Raw genomic sequence first — 16,746 nt, 5'->3', positions numbered from 1 at the left:
TGAAAACTTTATGACTGTGGTTGTACAATATATGACTCACTAATACACTGCAAACTCCCTTAGAGTGGGGCTTCCAGAGAGAGAGAGAGAGAGAGAGAGAGAGAGAGAGAGAGAGAGAGAGAGAGAGAGAGAGAGAGAGAGAGAGAGAGAGAGAGAGAGAGAGAGAGAGAGAGAGAGAGAGAGAGAGAGAGAGAGAGAGAGAGAGAGAGAGAGAGAGAGAGAGAGAGAGAGAGAGAGAGAGAGAGAGAGAGAGAGAGAGAGAGAGAGAGGAGAAGTAAGGATTTACTAAAGCAAGTTAGTGAACAGAAAATGGCCATCTCAAGGTTTTACTCGGATGTCCCTCAGCAGGGACCTCACTTACTTTGGTTAAATAAATCAGTTGTTGAACCCCCCACTCCTCTGTTTGGTCTCCTTTCTTATTACAGCCCACCACTTCCAGTCTGGGTTGTAACAATCTGCAGACAGATTTCTGAGTATCTCCTCCTTTGGTATACAGATCCTCACTGAGCCATGTACTGTGAACAAATAGTTTCTCCATGATATTATCCAGCAAGGTCTTGTTTTTGTCAAAACAAGGGTGAGGTAATGAAAAAATAGAAATATTTCAATAAATTAACATTAAAATTATTTATATGCATAATTAAAATAAAAAAACATGTTTTGAAATATATAAAGTGCACCAAACTTGACTCAGTCCATTCAACAATTCTAAATGGACAATTATGTAACTCATCAATTAATTATTTGAAAGGATAATTTGTCAATTAAATGCTGAAAAAAATAAACAATACATTTGTGAGGCAAGAACTTTTTAAACTTGAGCATACCTACACCCACAAGTCTATTTTTACCTGGTTAAAACCATCTAGCATATGTGCACTTTTTAAAACACTGCCCAGCAAACATTCGGACGTTTAATGACAGTTGAACGGTCACAACTGTAAAATAATATCACAGGAATTAGGAAAGAATAATGATATCAACTCTATGTTCCTTGGCCGGACTCGAACCTGGATCCTCCAAAGTGAGAGTCAACCGCTCTTGCAGCTGAGCTATGACAGCAACTACTAAATCTTAGATTTTTTTATATAAATAGGTAGAGAGTAAAGAGCGGGGTAAACTAACCAATCAGAGGACAGGGAAGATCTGCCACAGGCCACGCCTCCAGAGTGCCAAAAGCCCTCACAGTCGAGCGAGCGGAATTAGAAACCGAGCGCGCAGAGGCTGCCGAGCGCGCACAGAGGCTGCCACGCGCGCACGTTTTCCTCTGCCGTGTGCTCGTTGGCAACGTGCGCACGCAGGTTTGTCACTTGTGCACATCCTTGTGCGCTCACAGACACAGTTTGCTCCCTCTCAGTGCACAAATGACCTCTCGCCATGTATATTTTCGCTCGCGAGTCCCGTTCACACGCGCGCTGTGGACCCAATGCGCGTGCATGGGTTGTGGAACGGGTCTGACGCGATAAATGAGAAGCTGTTCGTAAATGCACGTTCAGCAATTCGTATGATCTGTGAGTTTATATTACAAGTGTTCTTACAAATAATATTTGTGAACCACAGAGTGTGAACTTCAGAATTAGCGTGTGCATTGGTGGAAAATGTTGCGTGACTTATTTTTTCACATTATATTTATGAGTCAAAGAGTGTGAATTTCCGAATGAGCGTGTGCATTTGTGTTCCTCCGAATTATATTTGTGAAACACAGAGTGTGGATTTACGAATGAACGTGTGCATTTATGGAAAACGTTGTGTGGCTTAATTCTTATGTCACTGCTTCCGCTCCAGTCGGGGTTCTTTTTCCCCCCTCTCTCTCTCTCTCCTCTTCCTGAGGAGGATCCACTCCCTCTTTCCTATTCACTCTCTCTCTCTTTCTTTACATTTTTAATCACAATAGTCTATTTTTTGCTCATTTTAATTTAATCATTTTCTAAATTCTTTTTTCTATTTTACATGTTTTGTTTTTGTGAAGCGCCCTGTGATTTTATCTTGAGAGGCGCTATAGAAAAAATCTTTTCTTCTCTCTCTCTCTCTTAATCCATGCACTTAAATATTAATGTTCTGATTTTATTGAAAAACTTGTTCTGTAATAGTTCCTTTACTATTGTGATCAAAAACATTTAATCTCAACTCTGAGGCTGCTCTGTAAATAGTTTTCAAATAAACAATACACATAGCAACTTCTGATCAAACTTAAAATAACGTATTGATGTAAACCACACCCACTTCCGGTTAAATTACACCCACTTCCGGGTTAGGCCACGCCCACTCCGAGTACAGATACAGATAATTTAGATGGTTGAACAGATACAGATACAGATAGTGGTGTACTTGCTCATCCCTGATAGCCCCCCAAGGTGCTTCACATAACTATCTTTCATTCATCCATTCACACGCTGGTGGTGATGATTAGCCACAGCTGGCCTAGGGCGCACTGGCTGGCACCACCGCCACCACTAGTAGGCAAGGTGGGTTTAGTGTCTTGCCCAAAGACACAACAGCAGTCTCTGGAGGGAACCGGTATTGAACCTGCAACCTTCTGATTACTGGACAACCCGCTCTACCTCCTGCTGCCGTCCACAAACCCTTCAGATTATTTTGGGTTCAAATCCCAGTAAACCAGCAGGTTCTGAAATACTCACCCAGTACTAAGTTACTGAAGTGTCACGTTTTTCTCCATCTGATGTTCAGTTTGGAGTCCAGTAAAGCACTTACCTAGACGACTAAGGGCATTGACTCGCTGCCCTGTGATTGGCTGAGCAGACATGCTCACCTGATCAGTATATTTAGACCTTTAACTAAAACTCTTGTTTTGTGTCTGTGTCTCTAAGCCAAGCAGTGGTGGTTGATCGGAGCGTGTATGTTTCAGGACAGCTGGGGATGGATCCGGTCAGCGGCCAGCTGGTGGGAGGCGGTGTTCAGGCCCAAACCAGACAGGTGTCATCGTCCATCTGCTGATTTCACACCCGCACACCTGAGATGTGGCTATAGTTACTTTAGTATTCTGGAAAGTAACTTTTTTAGCATGACTTTACTTTAATAACCAGTGTTAACCAGCAGCTGTGTGGGAAAACATTCTTTACAGTAAACCAATGAATGATGAGTGAATGAATGATCTAAAACAACACAACAGCTGCTCTGCACAGATGGAAAACTATCCAAACATTCAGCCGTATTAACAAAATAATCCGATAAGTACGTAGCAGCTGCTCTGACTGTGCTTTGGCTTTAAAGTGTCACCAGGATCATGTTAGCTCTTCATGGGACAAAGTTCAGGTCCATGTGTTGCAACAGTCTGTTGTGTTTTATTCCTAGGCTCTCGTGAACATGGGGGAGATCCTCCGAATGGCTGGATGCACTTATGAGAACGGTGAGGCGATCTTCTGTGTAGAAGCCATTGTTCTGCAGATGTTCTTCATGCAGTTTACTTTTATTTCTGGCAGTTGTTAAAACCACCGTGCTTCTCGCTGACATCAATGATTTCTCAAATGTCAATGAAGTTTACAAGCAGTGTGAGTATGTTGGCTTCCCCTCTATAGATAAGAGCTGTTGTACAACCCTGACCGCTGGGTGTCAGCACAAACTAGCTATACCACAAGTCCCATTTATTTAGCATAAGGAGCCTTTAGATCTGCCCGCTTTGCCCATATTTCCTTAGTTTACTCCATATATGTTTTTATATTCCCTACTTCTAAATAAAGTGATGTTCTGTCTGGAAGAGTTTTTATGGCTCCATGCTGATGTGAGGAGAGATCACCACATGTTGCATAAGCCAGTTAAACACCAAAACCAGAGATGATTCAGTGTTACTGTAGGGTTAATGACCTAAACATAGGAATTAAAGGCTGTTGCTATCAGCTTATATTTTAATTCCTAAGATCAAACAAACTGACGAATGAGATTATATATGGATATATGAATATAATAGATATAAATTCATACACCAACTTGCTTGGTCTATGTTTAATCAAAAGATTATAATATTTATTTTTAAAGATTTAATTTAATAGCAAAGATTATTTGTTAATTCAGAAGATCTAAAGATCTTTGCCTGTTCAGTGATCAATGTACACCCACTCTGTGTTTATTTCAAGAAAGAGTCAAGTTTAAGAAGGTTAAGAAATTTATTACTAAACAATTATAAAACATGACAATTTATAAAAGACTTTGATATTAAAAAGACTTTGGTATTAAAAAAAGCAACCCTGTGTTTGGATGAATCTAATATGAAGTGTTTGTTTGCGGGTGAATGCAATGTCTCAGAACGTGTCTGGCGCAGGTGTGCGCTCTGGAGGGCCCTCGGTCGACGCTGTAGCGTAATGGTTGATTGCTCGTTACAACTCGCAGGTGCAGTCAGAGATCAGGGTCAGCCAGTGTGGTACAGGGTGGCATTCAACCTTCCCCCTGTGGTAGGCGAGTCACCAACCTCAGGTCTAGAGGTCACTAGCACCAGCTGTAGGAGTAGGGTCAGTGATGTTGTCAGGCCCCCCCCCTCGGCAGGTGGCATCCCCACCGCAAGGTACTGGGCTTCAGCTGGAGTCTCGGCGCCACCATCAACTCCCCCTTCGGCAGCTGGTGTTCCCACTCCAGTGTGCGGAGTCTCAGGTGCAGTGCCACTGCAAACTCCCCTAGGTTAATGTTGGTTTATGCTTGACGCATCCGCGAGGTCGCGTCATTTTAACAACCACGCCCCTCCACAGCGCCTCCGCACGGCCCAAAATTTCCGCACCGCGCATCTAGGAAATTTTCTAACCATGCGGACGGTCGGACGTGGAAAAACATGGCGGACTGGCAAGAACTAGTATGGCAGAGGTTCGTAAATACAGACATTTGTATGATTCAGCTCTCAAAGATCACCGCGATCAACACGTTGTTAATAATTCTTGGAGAGAAATAGCTCGCACTGTCGGAAAAGACGAGGACGCTGTTAAAACATGCTGGAATGACATGTTGTAAACAACAGTAATTTTTACTTCTACTATGGTGTAGTGTTGGATGCATGCCGTAGAGCTCCATGCTGCCCCCTACAGTTTGGGAGAATATTAGCTCACCGCAGAGACAAGCCGCATGAACCATAAACGCTGCAAGTTGAGAAGCGCGTTCCATCCGCGAGCCGCATCACCATGCGGAAAGTGAATGCGTCAAGCATAAACCAAGCTTTAGGTGGTTTTCCCACCCCAGAGTGAAGCAATCTTGCTGCAGAGACGACACAGACTCTGTGGGTGTCACTGACCTTGGAGGCTGTGGATCGACTGGTCACTCTGACAGCGCCGTTGTAGTTAACAACACCTAGAGAGGGAATGACATGAACACAAAAGAGAGCCCATAGCTCAGGAACGGAGTCAAGCTTGACAGGAGAAGGCAGATGAGCTGTCGGGTCAGAAAGGTACAGGATCATCCTGCTAATATCAGAGTCCTGGGACTGAAGACTGACAAGGTTGTTTTCAGAAAAGACAGGAAGAACAGACTCAAAACCATCGGACGGTCGAGAGGTGGACGCGTTAACGGCCTGAGCTCAAGTCACGACACACACACGGGGTGGGTTTGACCGAGAAGACACACTGTCAGGGAGCCACAAGGGGTTAAAGGACCATGGGGTACCAACAGCTGCACCTTGTTTGGCAAGAGAGTCTGCAATAAGATCCTTATCAGTTCCGGGTACACGAGAAAGACCTTTGACTTCACGCCAATAGATCTGCATGTCATGTGATGTCGCTAGGGTTATCACAAGCCATGAAGAGGTCTTGATGTTTAACGGGCTTCCGGTTAGAGGTTAAGAACCCGTTAATTTTCCAAGAAGGTAAGGGAGGTGGTGGAGGACCTAAACTTGGAGACAGCCACAGAAAAGGAACGCTCAGAAAGATAGGAGGAGAACCACTCCAGAGCAGTTCCTGATAGGCCTACCCAGCCTCTCAGCCTCTCCAGTAGCAGGTGATGGTCAACAGTGTCAAAGGCTGCAGTCAGGTCCAGCAGGACCAGAACAGAACAGTCCCCTGCATCACTGTGAGTCAGAAGGTCATTAGAGACCCTAAGAAGAGCTGTTTCAGTAGAATGAGCTCTACGAAAACCTGACTGGAAGCTATCATAGATGTTATGTTCATCAAGAGCAGCTGTGAATTGTTTAGCCACAACCTTTTCTAAGATCTTGGAGATGAACGGAAGTTTAGAGATGGGTCTGAAGCTGCTATGGAGAGAGGGGTCAAGACTCGTTTTTTTAAGAAGCGGGTGGATTACAGCGTTCTTAAAATAAGCAGGGACCTGACCAGAAACCAGAGAAGCATTAATAATGGAGAGCACGCTGGGACCGATGGACTGAAAAGCACTTTTAAACAAAGATGAGGGTAAGATGTTGAGGGGGAATGCAGAGGTCTTCATAGAGTTAACTAGTTTGGTTAACTCAGGCAAAGAAACAGAAACAAAGCTATCTAGGATGATGGGCCTGGTTGGAGTCGGGAGAGGCAGCGATAAGGCTGAAGGAGAGATGCTAGATCTAACCTTATTGACTTTGTCCACAAAGAAAGACAGAAAGTTCTCACAGTCTGCAACAGAGTGGATGGAGGCTGTAGGAGAGGCAGGAGAGACGATGCTGCTGATGGTGTTAAACAGCACCTTGGGGTTCCCTTTGCTCTGGGACATCAGGTTGGAAAAATAGGAAACCCTTGCATCTCTGACTGCAGAGTTAAAGGATGTCAGAAGATCTTTTAGGTGCAGCAGATGGACGTGGAGATGAGTTTTCTTCCACAAACGCTCAGTTTTTCTGCATTGGCGCTTCAGGCTGTCATGAAACCAGGGAGTAGGGTTCACTGCAGGAACTGATCTGGTTCTGACAGGACAGATATTGTCCAGAATGGAGAGGCAGTGATCGTTAGACTGAGAAGTTAAGGAATCTGGGTCGTTATCAGAAGAACAGGGTGGATCAAAAGCAGCAGAAAAATTTCTAGCTGTGCTCTCATTAAGAAAACGAGAACTAACCATACGGCGAGCAGGAGGTGGGGACGCAGAAACTGACAAGTTAAAGAAAATGCAATGGTGATCAGAAGTAAAATCAAGGTCCAGAGTGTGCCCCCTGGTGTGTGTGGGGCCAGAAACATGATGGGTAAAGCTGAAGAAGTCCATAATGCTGGAGAAATTCATGGCAAAGTGATGGGAGGGATCATCAACGTGGATGTTAAATTCACCAACAATCACCAGTCTGGACAGCTTCACAGTGGAGCATAGAAAGTTACTAAACTCCTGAAGAAAAGAACTGTTTGGACCAGGTGGACGATAGACCACAGCACAGTAGAACGGGTCCTTACGTCCGACTTTAATCAGCTGCAGTTCAAAGGAAGCGAAGTGACCAGAGGTTGTAGAGCTACGTGGAAGATGGTCTCTGAAAACAACAGCTAGGCCTCCACCACGACCAGAACCCCGGGGCTGGCTAAGAAAAGAATTACCACTCGGGCAGAGTTCAACCAGACCAGATTATCGTGGGCGATCGTGAACAAACGGAAGGACAAAAGAGTCTGGCGATCATAGGAGATGGTAGCAGGGACACTACTGAAGAGTATCACAGACAGGAGCAAGGTGGAAAAGAGGAGGTTAGTGGAGAAAAGTTTGAAAAAGTGGCCGGTGACTGCGGCTAAGCCAAGCACAGGCACCATCTTGTTACCGACCGGAAGCAGAAAGAAGGTCACTGGCCAATGTTGTGTTTCAATGACGATGATTTTCTGTCCACCAATGTAGCTGGAAATGTGTTTAACTGCCCACATGGTGGAAAGCAAAGCTTTTCACAGTCAAGAGTATTTAAACTCAGGACCGGACAAGAGCTTACTAGCATATGCTACGACACGCCTGTCACAGTCATATACTTGATAAAGACCGACACTGAAACAGTTAGATGAGAACACGACCTCAAGGTGGAACTCTTTGTCACAATCAGGAAGCGCCAGGCACGGAGCTGAGCATAATGCGACCTTCAGGTCGTACATGGCCTGTCGTTGCTGCTCAGTCTGAGGATGTGCCTTTCGAGTAGACTGAGCCATGCACGCGTGGCCTGTTGCTGCATGTCATTCCCTCTTTGGGTGTTGTTAACTACAACGGCACCGCCAGGCAGACCAGTCTGTCCAATACCTCCAAGGTCAATGACACCCACAGAGTCTGTGTCGTCTCTGCAGCAGGATTATTTCACCCAGGGGTGGGAAACCCACCTGCCCTAGGGGAGGGAGGTTGACAGTTGCAGTGGCACTGCACCTGAAGCCTGATTCATGCTTCTCCGTCTGCGTCAGTGCGGAGACACGCAACGTCCTTGCGGGCCTGCCGGAGAGCTCCGCAAGGACGGACGGAGTCGAGCTCTCTTTTCTAAACATCCGTCAGTCGAGACGGGCAACGCAAGCTTGTGATTGGTCAGGACGCCGCTGTTGTCTATACCGCCGCCATTGCGCCCTCAAAAGCATAAACAGAGCCGAGGATAACTAGCGGCAGACACGGAAAAGCTTGAAGAATACATCGCGACTTAACTCTAAAACATGAACGTTTAATTCCCCCGTGACTGGAGGAGTGAAAAGATACGCAGCAAGCGTTTTATTTGTGGACGGAAATGACAGGAAACATGGGTTTAGAGGTGGTGAGCGCATGAAGAGGTGGAGGAGGATGAGAGACAAATTTGTCTGTGTTAAAAAGTCTCTTATATACAAAAAAACTCAATATAAACACACTATCTTGGACCGGATACATGACAGGATACCACAGAACAGCGCTACGCCCTCTGTTGTCCTGCCGGGCAATTGCTTTGCAACACTTCCCAGGAGACGGAGAAGTATGAGTGCAAAACGCTTCCATCAATCCGTGCGCGTCTGTCCCTTGCGGAGCTGACGGAGAAGCATGAATCAGGCTTGAGACTCCGCACCCTGGAGTGGGAACACCACCTGCCGAAGGGGGAGTTGATGGTGGCGCTGAGACTCCAGCCGAAGCCCAGTACCTTGCGGCGGGGATGCCACCCGCCAGAAGGGGGGGGCCGACAACATCACCGACCCCACTCCACTACAGCCGGTGCCCGTGACCCCCAGCCGAGCCGGCGGGTCACCCACCGACGGGGTGGCCGAACGCCCCCCGCACCACCACCGGCCTACCCCGATCTCTATGACTGCACCTGCGCGTCGACTGAGGGCCCTCTGGAGCACACATGTGTCGCCCTGAATCACTTCTTCCTCTAAAAAAACAGATGTGTCACTGTCTACTTCCTCTAATTCTTCATCAGTAGGAGACATTTCCTCCTTTTCTTCTAAAGAAAGTGATATTTCATCATTCTCCCCAAAGTTCTCCTCCATAATTGTGGAAAGACCAGCCTGATTCTCCCAAATATCCCTCTCTGTAGTCAGAGACAGACCAGCGTCCTCCCCCATTGAGTCAAACACATCCAAATCTGACGTAGTTACTTCATCTGACGAAAAATCAGAAAGATGCTCCACCTGAGAGTAAATCTGTAAGGCTTGTTACCAGCATTCAGACATCGATTCTGTTTGCTTCACAGCCAGACAGGACACAGTAAATAAAAAAAAGAAAAAGAAAGATTTTTCAGTCAGTGGTTCTGCGTCTTCATGGGCCACAGAGAGACTTGTTTTGGATCCAGAATCCTCTTCATAGAAAAACGATTGTTCGACGTCTCTGAGTAGACTAGTTGCTATCTCCAGGCCAAAACCATCGCTGCTTTCATATTCTGGTTTTCGCAAAGTGGATAAACTGTCTTCTGTTTCTCCGTAAGAATGTTCAACATCAGTTCTGTCAGCTTTCAGAGAGAGACGATTCGTCTCTTCATCGTCTGTAACCGATGGGTCGATGTCTCTGTAAAGAAGAAGAAAGTATCATTTCTATAGCGCCTCTCAAGATAAAAATCATGAGGCGCTTCTCAAAAGCACAAAATGTAAAAATATAAAAAAGCATTTAGAAAATGTTTAAAATGCATATTTAAAATGAGCAAAAATCGGCAATTGTGATTAAAAAATGTCAAGAAAGAGTGAACAGGAAAGAGGGAAATCAGCAGTGTTGGGCAAGTTACTTCAAAACTGTAATGCATTATTTATTACTTGTTACCCTCATCTTAATGTAATTGATTACATTACAATATTAATGATTTTAAAATGTAAGGCATTACACTACTTTGGCATTACTTTAAGTTACTTTCACCAAAACAACTTCATTATGAATCTGGTAATGTGATGCTCAGTATTTTAAAATGATTGTTTATTAAATAAAAGCAACAACAATCTGTACTCTCAGCACGCTGCCATCTTAGATTAACTGAGCAGGGAGTGAGGTGGTGGGGGCTCCAAGCCTATTTTGCTTTGGTCCCCAAATGCCTTGATACGGCCCTGGATGTGGGACTGACTTCTGGGGTGATCTGATTCTATCACATGTATAAATATGAAATGCTTATATATTTTTGCTTTTCACTGGTAAAAATGTGTATTGGGGCTAAATCTACCTACTTTTTTTTCTTTTCAAGCTCTTTGTTTTGTTTTCTTGACTTTATTTGAATAATTTCCGGCCCTTTCTCTCTCTAACCTTCCTGCATGCTGCATCTTTTCACCGTCTTCCAGAAAAACAGTTTCCTAGATTTCTAATCAGCCAAAGGGATCTACCGAACGCAAAAAAAAAGCTTAATATGCGTTGCGCTCCCGCAGCAATGAGTCGAAATCACCGAGCGAGGGCACAGATTATGAACTCAGCTGAAGCAAAGCACGTCAGAAATGTACAGAAAGTACAGAGAATATGAACGATCGCAAGTGAATGACTTTGTTTTGGTGGAGCGATTTTGTGAATATAACAGCGGCCGCGCGCAGGACACAGCTGGAGTATTTGAGCCATTACCGCTGCGTCCTCTCTGCTCATAGAATGCCCACAAATCTGAGTCCATAAATGACGTAATATATGTAGATACCGGATCTTTATTTTGGGCTTTCCGCAATTTTAATTTTTAAGAAACCCACATCTTGATTCTGGGTTTAAAAATGCTTTGTAATTACTGCGTTACTGACAATTGTACCGAGTAAATATTACCATTTTCTTTCCCTGTAATGCCTTACATTACCACATTACAGCAAAAAGCAATGCATTACAGTAATTAATTACTTTTGTACCACATTACTCCCAACACTGGAAATCAGTGGATCAAGATAAAGACGTGTTGATTTTCCGGGTCCAAGGCTATTAAAATCAGACTCCGGTTGTTCTAAAGAGGATAAATCCTCTTTTTCTGCGTCTCCATAAAAGTATTTATAAGCATTTCTAACCGCTTTAATAATCAAAGCACCTGCTACCAACCCAGTAACGGCAAACATGGCCGTATTTCTTTGAGTTTTTGATTGTTTTATGCTCTGACATGTACTGTCAAGGATCGTCATGTCCAATCTGTCACACCCTGTCCTGTCTCCCCTTATGGTTTAGTCATGTGTCTCTTTTAATTGCTCCCACCTGCCTCTCATTTTCCAATCACTGTGTTTCGTATTAAAGCCTTTAAACCATTCCTGCTTGTCTGCCTGCCTGCCTTTGCACCCGCGTGTGGATCCTGCCTCAGCTTCACTCACCGGCACGCGTCTGACAGAAACAATGATCCAACACGAGACAAAGAACTGAAGGGGTTTAAATACAAGAGTGTTGGGAACTTGGGTGATTGGAAAATGAGAGGCAGGTGGGAGCAATTAACAGAGACACATGACTAAACCATAAGGGGAGACAGGACAGGGTGTGACACAACCAACTGAATTTACCACAGGATGACTCCCGTTGAAGGAACACTTGGCAGTTTAGGCTTGTTTTAGCACCCCCTAGTGTCCGTTAGTGAAACCAAACGTAAAACTTATCTCCTCGCTGTGCGTTCGTATTTTTATTTTAACACCTTAATCTAACAGCTGAAATGTATTTTCATTAGTGTCTACAGGAGTGATTCATCACTAAATAAAACAAATCAGCTGTGTTCATGATCTAAAACATGCAAGAAGCTGGAAGCAGACTGCAGCGCCAGGTATGTCAGCTCCTTTTTCTAAGTCCAGCGGGGAGTGGCCCAACACTTTAAAGTTGCAAGTGCGGTATTTTGGCCACAGAGAGCAATGGGAGTCTGAGTGGCATTTCATTAAACCTGTAAAGGGTCATTTTAGCACATACTGGGTCAAGAAAATGATTTAAAAATATGAAAAATTGGCAAAGTATGGCTTTAAACTTCAGAAACATTATCATGCTTTTAAAGGGATATTCCACCCCTAAGTGAAGTTTGGTCTACTTCCATTTTCCCCACAGTTAGAAAAGTGAGAAAAAACATTTAGTAACCAGCACAGAAATTCTCCTGATCTGGCAGCAGTACGTCTGCTTTTTAGCTTAGCATCAACAGTGAATGACAGATACTAGCATTTTGTGTGCAAAAGTGATTAAAAATAGTCAATGCAAATTGTTCTTGGTGAGCTCAATAATCGTGTCGACGGAAAATATAAAGTAAAAAGTAACACGAAGGATTTGCAGGAGCCGATTTAGACTTGGAACTACATTACGACAAAGCACCACTGTAACCTGCCGCTTCATGGCGTATGGATATAACACAGCGGTCCAAAAAACCTCCGGCTTCTGTAAACAAACATCTGTGGGAATAACGTGAAATACGCTGCAGCTGTATGTCTTTGGCTCGTTTTCACATCCCTTTGCTACATAAGTAAGGCTTTTTCTTGTATTACACCTGTATAATAAACTACGAAAAAAATACTGTGCAAATCACATGTAATTTTTGACCGCTGTGTTATATCCATGCGCCATTCAGCAGTGGTTACAGTGGTGCTTTGTCGAAAAGTAGTCCCAAGTCTAAATTGGCTCCTGCAAGTCCTTTGTGTTATTTCCTAGTTTTTATTTGCAGTCAACATGATTATTGAGGTCACCAAGAATAATTGGTATCATTATTGAGTAATTTTAATCACATTTGCACACAAAATGCTAACTTTTGCTATTCACTTCCATTGTTTATGCTAAGCTAAAGCAAATGGACTGCTTCCAGATCAGGAGAATTGCTGCGTTGGTTACTAACTGCTTTTTTCTTACTTATTCAACTGTGGGGAATATGGAAATAGACCAAATTTCACTTAGGGGTGGAACATCCCTTTAAATATATTGAAACCCCATCAACAAATTTACCAACTTTTGATTATGACCAGATTGATAGTTTTGAAATCTTGGCATTTCTGTTTTTTTCTACAGCGCCGTGTTTTCAAAATAAATAATTTCACAGGATCATTTTACCGTTGCACAAACTCCAAAGTCTTTGCTGCCTCATCTTGATATTGCAGGTTGAAGATGTAAAATGTGGCAAACACCGCTGCAAGCCCTGTTGAAAATGTTGGCAGGACCCCCTCAAAGATGACAAGGCCTTCAGCACTGACCATCCATCCACTCAGTTTTTGCTCATTGCCACCTGTGGTGGACAAAGATGAACGTTTTTGTTACATTTTCTCTTAAATTTTTATCCACACAATATTTTAAAACATCAGAACTTCATTTAAGGTCAGCAAGACAATTCTATTCTAGTAAAGGCTTTTTAACAATGTTAGGCAAGTACCTTTGGATCTCCTTTTTTACAAGTGTTTATATTCTTTTTACATATATACATATTAAGCAACTTTAAGCGAAACATGTGAATAGTGCTAATCAGTTCTGAACTCACTCAAAATCAGACGAGGGCTGGCTGGCAAACTTAGGCTGGTTTCGACATCCGCTGCCGTTGCAAACTCCTGTAAAACATGGACAAGTGTACATTAGCAAGACAGTATGCATATACATACAAAAATGGACGAAGCTCATAATATTTATGTGCAATAAGCCTACATCAGTAGTCAGAATCAGCCCATTAGGGGACTCCTTGAAGTGAGCCATCAAAAGCTGGACAACAAGGAATGTTAGATCATCAGTTTCTTCTTGTGCCAGGATTGTCTGGACATTAGCAGTCTTGACTTTAGTGCGGAAGTACTCCACAATGGCATTACCACACTCCTCAATTGACAGTTCCAAGGCACAGAGGATGGCAACATCAGTCAGCAACTCAAAGTGAGAAAAAATTCCACGTTGTGTAAACAGGTAAGGCCAGCTGGTTTGCAGATCAGTTAAGGAGGGAGCAGGGATCCTGTTTATATGTTTGCGCTGAAGGCTAAATGTGGTGTTCATCAAATCAGTCACTTCGGGCCTATCCTGTCTGTTAATGCCATACTTGCTGTGAGTGCTCTGTAATCTTTGACGTTTCTCTTCCACTGTGTCATCAGTTTCCTCTGGAGGAAGTTCTGGCTGGAATCTTGTACATCCATACATATCAGTTGGTCCCCGCTTGCAAGTGATTCGGACACAATCACGCTGCCATCTTTTTATTATTTTTACAAAATGCAGGACCAGAGCGAATACGGTTTGGTTAGAAAAAGGAGACAGTCCAAATGTTACAGTTTTTTTCGATTGCTAAAACACGTTTTTCAAAACTGTACGTTTCTTTCAAAACTGCACACACAAAACCCCAAACATAACACACAAATTCCTAAACCGTGGCTTCCCTTTGCAACAAAACCCTGCCATCACGCATCTTAACATGTTCCCAAAATGGAACACGTGTTTTCATCGGTAAACACAGCCACATTTTCACATGACACACACATACCATTCATTGCTAAAACACAAGTAACATTTGGGTGAACACTACCAAGCATGGAAAGAACACTGAAGAGCAAAACTGAAAACACAATTGTCTAAATGGAACACAATGAATTACACACTGAATGTATGACAGTGCCCACTTTTCTCTGAGGCCTAGTCCACACATAGCCGTTTTTTTAAAACGAATATCCGCCCCTCCAAAAACTTGCATCCACACCACCTCGTTTAAAAAAAACTCTGTCCACACGTACCCGGATAAATACGTTGTAAAGGACATGCCAGACCTGTAGGCGGCAGTACTTCCCCCGTTCTTAATCTCGTCCTTTGTCTGTGGTCTTCCGCAAGGAGCAGTAATTCCGCTTGCAAAAACAAACAAGCAGAAAGCGCTTGGACAATTGATAAAGCGAGCGCAGCTCTGAGGGCATCCATGCTGTCGGCTAGTGTAAACACAGGTCGCACACGTGATGTCAGCATTTTTCTGTCGCGGAAAGTGACGTTGCGGACCTTAAAACTCCGGTTTTGTCTGTCCACACGCAGACACCCAAAATGGAGAAAACACAGATCTTCACTTTGGCCGAAGTTTTTAAAAAGATCCATTTTCGTGTGAAAAAACTCCGTTTTCGTGTGGATGACAGGCCAAAACGTAGAAAAATATCTACGTTTTGGCAGATCCCCGGCTACGTGTGGACAGGGCCTAAGACACACATTAGACATCACACAAATTTTGAAACAAAACATTTTATTTTTACAGTTAACCCCCCACTCCCACCCCCTCTCCCATTCAAGCATAATCATGGGCATCATGCCTCCTGTCTCTGTCTGGCCAGAGGGCCTCATCAACATCACAGACGATGTCCTCCTGGTCCAAATAGCGCTGGAAGTACTGCCTCGAGTGCCTCGTGAAGCCCTGACAGGCCTCAAAGGCCACATCTCTACATGCCTCCTCCATGGCTTGAAGCAGTGGGACCTTGCTCTGTGGATTCCTTTCGTACACCTTCCACCTCCAGGCTGATAAAAACTCCCCAGTGGGATTGAGGAAGGGGGAATAAGGTGGAAGGTATAAAATGGAAAACCGTGGGTGGTCCTGAAACCACTCATACACCTGGGTAGCCTTGTGGAAACTTACTTTTATGCTGCAGTCCCTGATTGCAAATTGCTCGCCAGACCCGACAGTTTAGAGATTTGAATATTTGTGTGTTGTTGATTGAAGCTTTGAGAATTTATGTGAGAAGTGTGTATTAACCTGAAAATTGTGTGTTGTGTATTGACAGCAAGGTAATGTGAAATTGACATCAGAGTTTAAAGGAGGAAAATCAGAGTTCAAATATGATAAGGAAATCTTAAGTAGTGATAAACTGAGTCAAGCGATTGGGAACAGAAGTAGAGGTTGTGAAAACTGTGCCTCATTTTTGCTTTTTGAGTTTTAGCAATAGAAAAAACTGTTATAGGGCCACTAATAGCTTACTGCTATTATGGACCAGTCCGAAGTCGGCATAAAAAGCGTCGGTACCAAGCCCCACAATGCGGCTCAAAAATTGAGGCCAACCCGGAAGTACCAAAAATTGCAGTTCCACCCTCATCCGCTGGGGGCTGGTGTCAGAAGCGAGCAAATCCTCATTGACTCCCATGTTAAAAATACCAATTTTACAGCAGAAATAAACATGCTTACAGCCTGGTACCAAAGCATGTTTTTTGTCTAAATGATCTAGTTTACACTCATGACAACTCTGAGGGGGGTGAATTTTTTTCTCACTCTTCTGTTTAAGTGTATTAAAAGACTAAAATTCTGTATAATTGATGAGCATCCGACACACGTGACCACAGAGCTAGCTCCGTGGAAAGGCCTCAGTAGAGCCTCGGTCTGGCCTGGAAACTGTTCTGGGATTTTGAGTCTCTGTGCCCCAGTGGCAGGACGCTCGCTGTTCCTTCCGCTGCACGCCGCCGCTCCAGCGATGAGGCTGCTCAGTTGACTCAACGCAGAAGTCTCCTGCCCCAATGACAGGATGCCCGCCGCCCCTCTGACGAGCGGTGCTCCTGCTGCGAGTCGCTCTTTCTGCCGCGCACAACTGCTCCAGCGATGAGGTCGCTCAGCGGATCCAA

General features: G+C 44.1%; 1 protein-coding gene across 1 annotated transcript; it reads left to right on the top strand.

Annotated features, from left to right (window-relative positions):
* Positions 1 to 2,527: 2,527 nt before the first annotated feature.
* Positions 2,528 to 4,474, top strand: LOC129160025 (2-iminobutanoate/2-iminopropanoate deaminase-like). Its single transcript, XM_070547767.1, has 3 exons — positions 2,528 to 2,934; positions 3,313 to 3,367; positions 3,441 to 4,474. Exons 1-3 carry the CDS (start codon positions 2,878 to 2,880, stop codon positions 3,608 to 3,610), a joined length of 282 nt encoding a protein of 93 aa, XP_070403868.1. The 5' UTR covers positions 2,528 to 2,877; the 3' UTR covers positions 3,611 to 4,474.
* Positions 4,475 to 16,746: the final 12,272 nt, after the last annotated feature.

The sequence above is a fragment of the Nothobranchius furzeri genome, unplaced genomic scaffold (assembly GCF_043380555.1).
Source record: "Nothobranchius furzeri strain GRZ-AD unplaced genomic scaffold, NfurGRZ-RIMD1 Scf029, whole genome shotgun sequence".
NCBI lineage: Eukaryota > Metazoa > Chordata > Actinopteri > Cyprinodontiformes > Nothobranchiidae > Nothobranchius > Nothobranchius furzeri.
The sequence above is the reverse complement of the archived record's forward strand: the minus strand, read 5'-3'. Positions and strand labels throughout refer to the sequence as shown.

Bases quoted from the DNA above. Each gene is read 5' to 3' on its own strand.
- LOC129160025 (XM_070547767.1), top strand. From the start codon at position 2,878: ATGGATCCGGTCAGCGGCCAGCTGGTGGGAGGCGGTGTTCAGGCCCAA. The intron at 2,935-3,312 runs GTGTCATCGTCC...TTTTATTCCTAG, and splicing joins TTCAGGCCCAAACCAGACAG to GCTCTCGTGAACATGGGGGA. The intron at 3,368-3,440 runs GTGAGGCGATCT...TATTTCTGGCAG, and splicing joins TGGATGCACTTATGAGAACG to TTGTTAAAACCACCGTGCTT.